General features: G+C 52.2%; 1 protein-coding gene across 4 annotated transcripts in view; it reads right to left on the reverse strand.

Annotated features, from left to right (window-relative positions):
- Positions 1-2445: 2445 nt before the first annotated feature.
- Positions 2446-12459, reverse strand: part of RAMP1 (receptor activity modifying protein 1) — a 42382-nt gene continuing 32368 nt past the window's right edge. For 2 of the 4 annotated variants that reach the window (XM_080798444.1, XM_080798445.1), the window contains exon 3: positions 2453-3035. In XM_080798444.1, the coding sequence (XP_080654570.1) occupies positions 2780-3035 (256 nt within the window). In that variant the 3' untranslated portion in view covers positions 2453-2779. Of the gene's footprint in view, positions 3036-3552; positions 3623-12459 lie in introns of all 4 variants that reach the window. The other 2 variants (XM_080798442.1, XM_080798443.1) reach the window with 2 other exon arrangements.

Genomic DNA, 12459 nt, shown 5'->3' on the forward strand with positions numbered 1-12459 from the left:
CATATTAACCTGCAGCCACCGGCACCAGCAGAAGAAAGCATCCGCCTAGAAGAGGTGTGAGGCAGCGTTTCCACCAAGCGCAACCCAGGCATCCCGACCACAGCAGCCCCCCACTGCCTGGACCCAACAAACCCACGTCTGACTCTCCCACGAAGCCACGGAAACCGGACTCATTCCTCCTGGAATGTCGCCATGTTTGTGAGCAAACGCACACACACACACTGTGCACACCTCCCACACACCACATACCTACACCTCACACACCACACACATCATACACCTCACACACACCACACACCTCACACACACCACACACCTCACGCACACCACACACCTCACGCACACCACACACCTCACACACACCATACATACCTACATCTCACGCACTACACACACATAATACACACCATACACACCACACACACATCACATACCTTGTACGTACCACACCCCCAACCTCACTATACCTCACACACACCACACACACCTACACCTCACACACATCATACACCTTACACATACCACATACACATATACATCATATACCTTATACATACCACATCCCCCACATACACACGCCACACATCCCACACCCACCACACACATGCCCACATATACCCACCACACGTACCTCACATAAACACACTCACATCACACATTATCAGACATAACCCACACCACACACTACACACATACCACATACCTCACACACATACGCATTACATACCTCACATATACCAACCCCCTGACTCCCCACCTACACATACCATGCATCTCCCACACCACATCCTCCCACACCACATACCCACACACACCCACATACACCACTCACACAATGCACACATAACCCCCCCACACCTCACATACACCCATGCACTCACATCACACATACCACACACATACCTCAGGCCCGCAAACACTTAGGAAGAAGGGGGGGCCCTGTCCTTGAAGATGCCACAGCCCTAAAGCTGATTCTGGAAGGATTCCTCACTCAGCCCCGGTGAGGCAGTGGGGCTACATGGGGCGCTAACCACCTATAGGGGCCTGAGGATGATGGGGCTGCCCTGGCAACTGGGGGCCTGGGGCCCTGTCACCAGGGGTATGATCTTGGACAAGAGGGACTCCTTGAAAGTTGCAGCACTGATGGGAGCAGGACCTGCAGGCTCGTAACACCAGTGCCTTCAGTGTAACTAATGACAGGACAAATGACTAGCGAGGTCAGGCTGGGGGCTGCCCTCTTATCTCTGGTTCCTGTCACCTTTGCTCTCGGTAACGGTGTTTATGAAGACTTCCTCCAGCCCACGACACCCGCCACCTCCTGCCACCTCCTGCTCCTGAGATCTCGCCCGTAGCCAAGACCCATGGACACCTGCAGCCCCAAGCTCTTCGTCCACCAGCTTCCTTGCCCATAGCCTGAACCATAACCCGCTCATACCACGGCTTCTTCGGGGAGGAGGCAGGGATGAAGGGACACAAAGGCCCATTTCCTTCCAGCTCGTGTGACCCCAAGTGTACAACATGTGAAGACAGAGGGAGCTGGGGCCTAACACTACAGCCTGACCAGCCCCTTCCCGAGGTCCTCATATGTGGACATGGAGTCCCCTGTTGGTTCTTGAGGTGATTATCCTGCAGTTAGGACCACTTGGGCTCCTTTCCTAGAAGGGACGACCATGTTGGGTACCCACGGTTCAGTGCAGAAGCTTGAGAATCTCCATGAGGGAAACCATCTGTGAACCAGAGGCTTGCCCGTGCTGGGACAGCAGGTGCCCAGGAAGAGGCTGGGGGAGTCTGGCTGGGCACTGGGCTGCTGAGTGGGGTGGTGGATGACCCCATGTGGTTTGGTGGGCTGGCCTGCAGGGCAGAGGGAGACACCGAGGCTGAGGTGTGTGTGTGACATCCCATCAGTCATCCTGAGAAGGGGCAGGTCTTAGGCTAGGAGGCCCTGGAGGGCAGGGCAGGCTGGGGGCTGCAGGGACCTCAGAGGACAGGTCAGAGCTTAGAAGACATCGGCGAGGAACAGCATGGAAGCTCCCTTGAGGGATTCAGAACCTTCTGGAAGGCAGCTGTAAGCAGGGTTTGGAAAGAATTGTGAATGGGAGAGCAGCAGCCGCCTGAAAACAGCCGGCAAAGCCCTCAGGGACAGAATGGAGGTGGGTACCTGCACCTGAGGGCTGGTGAGGCATCTCCGAGGACAGGCCTCAGCTTGGCTATGAACTGTAGTCCTCAGGGCTAGTGGTTCCAGCTCCTGTGGTGAGGGTGAGGGGGCGCAGGGTCATCAGGGTCCCTCAGAAGCCTCTTCGGGGCACACAGTGCCTCAGCTGCCCATCATCCCCCACAGGGCCCTGGGATGGTCCTTTTGCACAGAGGCAGATGGAATTTAAAGGGGCTGGTGTTTCTCCAACCTTCTTCCCTCAGGGATCCATCCCCAGAAATAATAATGCTGCCCACATTTGAGGACATCCTTTTAATCACAAACTGCTTATCCAGAGTCTGGCTTGAGGTTGAGACACTGGGAGACAGAACTTGGGACCCTCCCCAGGTACAGTGACGGTAACATTCCTGCTCCCTCCTAGCACCGGGGATCCCCACCCCGGTCGCTTCGACCTCCAGCCTTTCTGGGTTAATGCCTGTACTGCAACCACCCTGAAATCCTGATTACTCTTTCTGGAGAGAGGTGAGGGGGATCGGGGGCCTGCACTGCCATTAGGGCCTCAGAAGCTCTCCCCAGGCCAGGCTGGGCCTCCCCACCTTCCCCGCCTGGCCCCCCAGGGCTGCGCATCTACACGATGCCCTCCGGACGCTTGCTCCTCCAAACCACCAGTGCTGTCACCAGCAGAGTCACCAGGATGGGCACCACGATGAAGGGACAGAGGATGTTTCGGGGTGGGTCCCGCACAGCCCTGCCAGACACGGGGCAGTTTTTGAAGTAGTGCTGGTGGATGGCCACAAAGAACGTGTCCACAGCCGCGTTTGGCCAGAAGCAGTTCAGCTGGGTCGCCACATTCCTGGTGCAGTCTGTGAGCTCGCTGTAGCTCCTGCAGATGGGAAAGCAGCTCATCAGCCCCCGAGTGGGCCAAGGGCCATGGGAGGACCCGGTCGCCCACCATGACGAGCACTCCCGGAAGTCCAGTCCCAGGGGCAGCAGCCCTGGCTGTAGGAGAGGGGGGCCCCCAGACAGTGTCGTGGGGGCTCCCCAGATGTCCTGCATGTGGCCAGGCCCTGGAAGGTGAGTGGGGGCTTAGGGCCATCCCTCCCTGCTTCCAGGGTGCCAGGGACTAGGATGCCACATGCAAGGGCAGCCTGAAAGGTGGGCCAGTCAGGCCCGGTCAGACAGCAGCCTGGGTCAACAAGCCATCCGCGCACAAATCCGCAGCTTCTCCAGCCTTGCCCCATGCCTGCCCCTCAGTCTGGAAGGCAGGGGCCTCATCTCCCAGCCCCCATCTTCCCACTCTCACTGGTGTCTCCCACAGCGTCCATCACCCTTTGTTGTACAGAGGGAGGTATGTATCGTGTGTAAGTGCCATGAGGACAGGGCCGGCCTGCTTTGCTCACCTGTGATCCCAGAGCCTGGAAGAGCACTCGGCACATGCCAGACACCAGGTAGTTGTTTCTTCCTTCCTTTCTTTTTTTTATTGTGGTAAAATTTAAATAACACAATTTCATTTTACTATTTTAACCATTTGTTAAGTGCACAGTAAGGGGCAGTAAGTACATTCACGCTGTCATGCAGTCATCAGCACCATCCATTTCCAGACCTTTCTCAGCTTCCCAAACAGAAACTCTGTCCCCATGAAACACTGACTTCCCATTCCCCCTTCCCACCCACCAAACGGCTTTTTGTCTCTGACTGTGACTGCTCTAGGGACCTTGGGTAAGTGGAATCATAAGGTATTTGTCTTTTTGTGATGGGTTTATTTCCCCAAGCAAAGCGTCCCCAAGGTTCGTCATGTTGTAGCAGGTGTCAGACTCCTTCCTTTTCAAGGCTGGATCACATTCTGTTTGCACCTACTTCATTTTGTTTATCCATTTTCAATGGACAATCTGGGTTGCTTCCACGTTTAGTGACTGGGATGAATACAGCTGGTACAAACACAGGTGGGCAAACGTCTCTTGAACACCCTGCTTTCAATTCTTTTGGGTGTACTCCCGAGAGTGTAACTGCTGGATATGGTGGGTCTACATTTTACACTTTGGGTAAATGACTTTTTAATAAATGAAGAGTCAACATGGGGGGAAAGGAAGAAGTAGTTTCCAGAAGGCGAATCACTTCTGCTTCTGCTTATCAGGTAGAAAGCTACAAAGTGTGTTGCTCTTACTTGAATGATAACAACAACAACAACAACAACAAAAGCCAAAGAAACTAAGAAATGGTATGTTTTCTGGAATCCATCAGAGAGCTGAGACTGCAAAGCAGTGAAGTAACTTATTTCAAGCCAGAACTGTCCCACCCGGGGCCGAGCGTGGGAAAGAGACACAGCTGCCATACCAGACGTGAGAAGAAATCCACTTGTAAAAAACTGTTAAAGGCCAACTGTGGACTAGAAGGTCAGTTTGGAATTTCTGGGGCCCCAGACACACTGACTCATCACGTTTTCCCATGAGGCGCCAGCGGGCGTTCCTGAGGACTGGGGCAGGCAGGAGACTGGCTGTCACACGTGGCCAGGCACAAACACTCTACGTTTCTTGAATACTTCTCATGTAAGAATTGCCAGCCTTAGACACCTGGAGGAACAGGAGGGAAGAGACCCATAGCCCTTCTGACATTCCCAGGCCCTTCTCTCCCGGGAAGCAAAAGCCTGAAGCTGCTGAGGGAGGGATGGTACAGCCTGTCAGCCCAGGGCACAAGAAAGATGCATGGTGGCTGAGGGAAGGATGGGGAAAAGACTGTGTTCCCTTGGGAGAGCAGTAGGAACCCATCCTGGGCCTAGGATCCTGGGTGATACCAGAGGTCTCCTGCCGCTGGGAGGGAGGCAGGACTCTCCTCGCCAAGGCCCCAAGATACAGGGCAGGGTCTGGCCACCATGGGAGAGGCCCAAAGACAGGGGCCTGTCTGAACTGAGGCTCTGCACCCCCATACGGGCATAACACAGACTAACAAGCAGTAACCATCTGCTGCCCAGACAAGGTAGGGAGAGACCCACTGTGTGTGGTCTGGGCATGCAGGCTGGGATGCTGTACTGAGGACATGTCACCAGGCCCGACTCTGAGCACAAGGCCGCAGCGGCCTGTTGCTAGAGGTGTAGAGGCCTGTGGTGTTCTGAAACTCTCCGTGGCAACCACAAGCCCCAAGCCCAGCCCAGTTCCTGACAAGTCTGACTCAAAACCCCACCCGAACAGCCTGGTAGGAGTGGCTCACCCATTTCCAGGTAGAAACAGTAGTTACCTCAGTCTCGGCTTTCCTATACATGAATGTTCAGTATTCAATACAGAATCATGAACTTTCATTCCAAAGCAACAGAAACCAAGCAACCCCTTGTCAAGAGATACATCAATCCACAGAATCAGACTCTGAGATGTCATAACTATTATGTAGGGACCTCAAAAAGAAGACTATGATAAAGGGTCTAAGTGGGGAAGGTAGCCAACAGACACAAACAGAGAAGTTCAGCAGAGATGCAAGGTATAGAAAACAAACAAACAAACAAACACAGCATCAGAGAGAATTCCTTTGATGGACTTGTCAGCAGACCTGACATCTGAGGAGTGAATTGGTGAACCTGAAGGTAGGTCAGAAATTACTAAACAGAAACACAAAGAGAAAAAAACAGAGCATCTCTGTGGCGAATTAATAATGCTGCCAGTTTGTAATCTGCGTCCCAGAAGGAGGAGAAGAAATGGGGCAGGGGGTGACTGGGTGGCTCAGTTGGTTAAGCATCTGCCTTTGGCTCAGGTCAGGGAACTGAGGGTCCTGGGATCAAGCCCCACATTGGGCTCCCTGCTCAACAGGGAGCCTGCTCTTGCCTCTCCCTCTGCCCCTCCCCCTGCTTGTGCGCACGCTCACTCTCTCTCGAATAAATAATACAATCTTTAAAAAAAAGAAATGGGATGGAAAAAGTTTTTAAGAGAGAATGGCTGAAAAATTTCCAAAATTAGTGACATATCAAATTGCAAATCCAAGAAGTCAGAGAACCCCAAATAGAGCAAAAACCAAAGTGACAGCAACAGCCAATAAACAGCCACACAGACACATCAAATTCAAACCAGCAGCTGAAAACCAAAGATAAAGGAAAAAAATCCAAAAGAAAAAATCCTAGAGCCTGTCAAGAAAAAATACACCTATGGAGGAGCAATGACAGGATGTCGGCAGACTTCTGACCTGAGACTCTGCAGGCCAGGGGACAACGGGTGACAAAGTGTTGGGAGTGGCAGTGGGAACACACCTCTGTCTGCCCAGAATTCCACACCCAGCAAAAATAGCTTCCACACACGAAGTTAAACTAAAGACTCTGAGAGAATTCACTGCCGGCAGATCTGGGTTGTAAGAAACGTTTGAGATTTCCAGTCAGAGGAACATAGCAAGATGAAGTGCTCTGTGAAAAGTGAAAATGAGGATCTTTAAAAGATATGTTTCTGATCTTCCTGATTTTTGATGTAGAAAGTGAGTAAAGGGAGCAGAGACCACAGAGGAACTACCCAAGGAGGCTTGAAAAGGCTGCATGGAAAAGGCCGGGGAGTCTCCAGCCTCGAGAGCCCCTCTACGTAGCTCCTGTTAGCCTTGAAATCGCTAAGTCACTGTTTTCTCTGCCCTGGCTGCTCTCTGGGTCACTGCTGCGAGCGGACAGGGACCGTGGGGCCCCCTCAGTCCATGTGGGAGGGCGGGGTGTGGAGGCCCCAGGAGGGGGAGAGCGGGCTGAGGCGGCAGCAGCGGACCTGCAGGGGACCCGCACCCACCGGGGTATGCGGTTTTCCCAAGTGAGCAAGGACTCATGTTTCAAGTAAAAACAGAAGTGGGAAGAGTGGCAGGAAATCCTGACAGGCTGGGTCTCACTGGGAGAGGGAAGGAACCAGCATGCATCCAGTGGCTGGCCCGGGGAAACGCTGAACGTGTCACATATTGTAAAAGCCCCAAGTCTGGCCTTCTGGGCTGGCTGTTGGTCAGCCACAGACTTACGTGTTATAAGCGCCAGTTTGAATGACTGCCTTCTCCCCTGCCTCAGGCCCAGCAGACCCATCCAGTCAGCGGGACCAGTGGCAATCCATCCTAAACATCGCTCCCCATCCTCTGTGCCTAAAGGAAAGGAGATGGGATGCCCCTCAAAGAGGGGTTGGGGTTGCCATCTCTGGGCTGGCCAACAAGGATGGGGAAGAGCTCCCGACCTAGGAGACAAGACTTGGCAGACCCCACACTGAGGCCATGTGGAGGGTGAGCCTCTGGTGGGCTATTCTGGGATCAGGCGCTTTCTCCTTGAAATGTTATCCCTCCAGTCTGCAAAGCCACCCCCGTCTAAAAATATCTCTAACATGCAGTTGGCTATCCACATCCTGTTTATTTATACAGAAGTGACAGCTGAAACTTTCAATAAATATTTTGAGCCCTGTCAGCAAGGGTGTGATAAGAGAATTCCCCTCAGAGCACAGATATTCTTCTCTTCAGCAGAACATAGTACTGACTGAAGGGCCCAAAATAATCATGAAAAATATTCTTGCCTTAACCCTCTATTTTCAGTTCTCACGTAACTGAACAATTACTTTTTTTTTTTTTTTGTCTGAGTCTTTCTATTCTGGGCCCTTAAGCAAACTTTGCTTGGCATGTTTCTGAACACTATGGTGGGAGCTTCCCATATACTTGGGTCCCAAGTCAAGGGCACCATGACTCACATGTGTTTACTTATCGACAAGAAGGCCAATGCCCACGGATGCCCCAGACAAGTGGTGTGCTCTGGGGCACTTGTGGTTGGTGTTTACCCCAGCTAGCCCTGACCGGCCCTGATGTGTTGGGTATCTGAGTCTGAGCCCTGACACCCCACAGACCTGGATTCAAATCCCATCTCCACGACTTATCATGAGTGATCTTGGGGATCTCATGGCCCCTATCCAAGTGAGCCCTGGCCTCCTTCTATTCTAATGAGGAGACTACCTGGCAGGGTTACAGGGGGATCAAGTTAAATGAGGTCAAGGTCCCAACATACAGCAGATGCCTAATAAATGCATGTTACTTCATCGCTTCCTCCCAGACAACTGGAGTGTGACTCCTGAAGTACACGCTTCTTGTTCCATGAGCTTGAGCAAACGTTGACCAGACAACACGTGTCTCAGCCTCCAAAATCGGAGGAGGAAGTGCCTTTGGACTTAGGTTTAGCTCATCTGCCTCAGTATTTGCCTCCACCTGTCTAGGATCATGTATTGTGCAGGGTTTCCAGCGGCTCTGCACCCCCTCCCCCCGTGGGGAGGGGAGGTGGTGGCCTGGCAGCCTGAGTGAGGTTGCCCGAGAGCCTGTCAGAGTGCCAGATGACATGGGGCAGGGAGGCTTTTGGGGAGTGGGAGAAGCCTGTGGGTAGGTGCGAGACACAGAGCCAGATACCTGTGACGCCTCTGGTGAGACAGCTCTTCTGGAAATCCAAACAACTAATACGCATCTGTGAAGAACTTTAACCTCACTGTTTAGAAAAAAAAAAAAGCAAACTCCTAGATTTAAAAATAAGACTGCTTAGCACTGACGACAGTGTAGTGGAATGAGGTGGGCACTTACATCATCACTAATCGATAAAATGACATTTTTCTGGAAGGCAATTTGGCAATACGTGTAAATGACCTCACAACTGGGGATACCCTCTGACCCAAGAATTCTGTTTCTGGGAATTATCCTAAAATAATAACATAAAATGCAGACACAAGTCATTTAACGAGATTTTCACTGCAACTTTCTGATCGTGAAAAACAGCCAACAGTTGGACAGGGGTGAAGGAGACTGCTTCTAAAAGCTTCCTCTGTGCTCCTTCTCCTGGGGGCTCCCAGCCCCACCAACGGTCTCCACGGCCAGCTCCAGCCGCAGCCTTTCAGGAAGGGCGAGGCCACCAGAGGGCGCTCCTCCTGGGCCCCTCCTCTCCATGGTCTCCTCTCCTGGGGATGCTTCTCCTGACTGCCACCTCCTCCCTTGAGCCTCTCCCCTCTGTCAGCAGCCTGACCTGTCCCCACTGAGAGGCTCCCCTGTCCTTGCTCCCTACCCCGTGCAGGGAAGGGTGTCCATACTCTGCAGGCTCCTTGGCTCCTGGGCCAGCTGTGACCCTCCACACCTGCATGTGAAACTCGCTTCTGTCCACATTCAGCTGTCAAAACAGCTGACTTCCAGGTTATCCCTGCCTCAGCCCCATCTCCCATCACCTGGGAAACCTTGCCCAGCTCCTGAGTCGTCATGGGCTTCTCCTCACCTCCTCCAGAAGTGTCCCCTCCCTTCCTGTGTGGCCCTATCACTACGCCCAGGAGTAGGCAGAAGTGACTTGTCTTCGTGGGTTATTACCCACCCTCAACCATGTCCTGTCCTTCTCACTGGCTACACGCTAGCTTGGCTGGCTGACATTTCTGTCTCAGGATATTTGCACATGCTGCTTGGAAGGTCTTTGCTTTCTGCTTGGAAGGCTCCTCACCCCATCTTCCCAAGGCCAACCTTTGCTCATCCCTCAATGGAAGGGCGCCAAGAGCAACATTCTCACTGTGACAGTGTTCTGAGAGCTCCCCGGTGTACAGACAGCCTACAGATGTCAGAAGCACGAGATGGAGTTGACCACACCTTCACGTCGGAGACATTAACTCCCTTTTAGGGCTGAGCAGAATAAAACCCATATAATGTGAACAAACCGCATTCACTGAAGCATTGTGATATGCCTGGTCGGCAGAGAATCAATCACCTTTCAAAGGTCACAGATTCTACTGCGGCAGCAAAGAACAATGACAGATTCCCACAGATTCTACTGCGGCAGCAAAGAACAATGACAGATTCCCACAGTGGAAACTGTACATCAGTAGTCTTTGACTACAAGTAGAAATTAGTAAGAAAAGGATAAGTTAAAAAAAAGTCAACTCTCCAGAAATTAAAGACGACTCCTATAATCTTGAGGTCTGAGGAGAACTTGACAATTCATTTACACACTATTAAGAAGACAATGGCAATACTATTTGTAAAAGTTAAGGGGATGAAAAAAAAAGTTAGGGGATGGCCCACAAACAATCCTGAGAAAAATCCGCTCTCCTAAACTTACTTACTAAACAAAAACATATGAAAATACACGAAGAAAGTCTCCAAATCAAGATAGTTTTAAAAAGAACAGTAAAATAAATTATTCCAAAGGACAAATCATTTAAATGCCCTACTAATAGTTAGAAAGGAATATTTAGGGATATTTTTAAAAATAATAAAATGAATCAGCAAATTCAAATGCTGATTCTTTAGAAAAATAGTTGCAGTGAAACCAGCCATATTTCTAAATCGTACAATGTAGAAGAAAAGTGGGGGTGGGGCGCCTGGGAGGCTCAGCTGGTGAACCATCTTCCTTCCGCTCAGGTCATGATCCCAGGGTCCTGGGATCGAGTCCCACATGCACTGGGCTCCCTGCTCAGCAGGGAACCTGCTTCTGCCTCTCCCTCAGCCGCTTCTCCTGCTTGTGCTTTCTCTGACAAATAAAAATAAATAAAATTAAAAAGAAAGAAAGTAATTCTCTATTAACATTCCCATGTTTCTTCTCAGATTTTTTAAAAGATTTTTAAAAATTTTATTTATTCATTTGAGAGAGAGAGAACAAATAAGAGTACAAGCAGGGGGAGGGGCAGAGGCAGAGGGAGAAGCAGGCTTCCCGCTGAGCAGAGAGCCTAGTGCCGGGCTCCATCCCAGGACTCCGGGATCATGACCTGAGCCAAAGGCAGATGCTTAAATGACTGAGCCACCCAGGTGCCCCTCAGTGATTTCTGATTTCTGATTAAAAAGAAACAACCCTGTAAAACCACAAAGAGTTTCTTTTCTTAATGTGATAAAAACCTCTCCCACAGCAAGGGCACACATGCCGTTCATTACTGGAACCCTGGGGGCATTTTCATCACAGGCCAGGTGGACTTCATCTTCAAGTGGTCATGTCTTCTCCCTTGTGGTTTCTGCCTCTGGGGTCAGGGCTCCGACCCACAACTTGGTCGTCACACGCAGCCTTTCCTAGGCAGAACGGGGCTGGCCACCGCTGGGGCTACTTCCTCTGGTGACACAAAACCACACAGCATCAAGCCTGGAGTGAGCATGCCAGGCCGGATCATTGCTACAAAGGGCCTCGGACCCCAGACAGAGAGACCAGGGGGCCCCTCCGGGTGGCTAACCGAGCCCACATGGTCTCCTTCTCCATGGGCCCCCACACAAGGGAGTCAGGAGGCCGGCCCTCCTGCCTGGAGGTAGTGCAGGACAGCACATCTTTTGTTTTTCTTGATGCTGGGAGATGTCGAAGGAAGTCTGTGACCAGACCCAGGGATGGGAGCCCTGGAACATCTCTGCGGCCCAGGGCTGAGCCACAGCGCTCAGACAAGAAGGCTTTGGCGTTAGTGTGACCACTGTATGCAAACACATACTGGAAAAATGCATTTTTCCAAGTTTCCTCCCACAGCGGATCTCCTTATGTTGTAGAACAGGGACCCCGGACATCCTGGCAGACCCGTGTGCCCAGGGAGCTTGGTCCACGACTCGCAGCATTCACGGGCACAGACTATAAGGTCCCCACCAACATGCGGGCCACAAAGAACCAAAACAGCTTGACAGGCTTCATACAAAACCCCGTGAGCGGCGGAGATAATTTCACGTCATGTCAGCTCCCTGGCCAACGGTACCTCCCTGGCCGCCTGGGCCCTGGCCGAGGGAGGTGAGCAAGTGCCACTGCCTTAGAAAATGAAGAACATGAACAGAACAGAGAATAAACAGCCCCGGGAGGGTCCCAGAGAAGAGAAGGCCCATGGAGACCGGCTGGCATTTTCACGCTGGCTAGGAGGCGACAGTCCCCAGAACTACCTGCACCCCACCCGGGATGTGTGTCAGCTGATGAACAGCAGAAGGGGGTCAGGGAAGAGCTGGAAAGACCTCGCTGCACTTGCACTGTGGAACACGGATGTGGGACAGCCCTCTGTGGCCTCCTCGGGCCAGTGCTCCCCCTTCCTACCCTGCTGGGCTTTCGGCTTCCCATCTCCTGGCCTGAAGCCAGCCTGGGCTCCCATCCCCAGAGACATTCCACAGGGGAAAACCACAAGTCAGCGGTCTAGGGTCACCCCACTTCAGTCCCTGGGTGTTGGCCCGGAAAGATGCTGCCTGGGGGAGGGCAATCCCCTCTCACCCAGTACAGACAAGGTCCTGAGGGCCCTGCCCCTGGAAGTGACCCCCACACCCCCATCCCAACGGCATGTGGGCGGTAGACTCTCAACCCTGGGAGCCTGAACCTGGCCCCTCTCCCACGTTCTGCTTTCTGCCTGCTTCTTAAGACGCACGTACGCACGACCTGC

This window comes from Martes martes (genome assembly GCF_963455335.1).
Source record: "Martes martes genome assembly, chromosome: 3".
NCBI lineage: Eukaryota > Metazoa > Chordata > Mammalia > Carnivora > Mustelidae > Martes > Martes martes.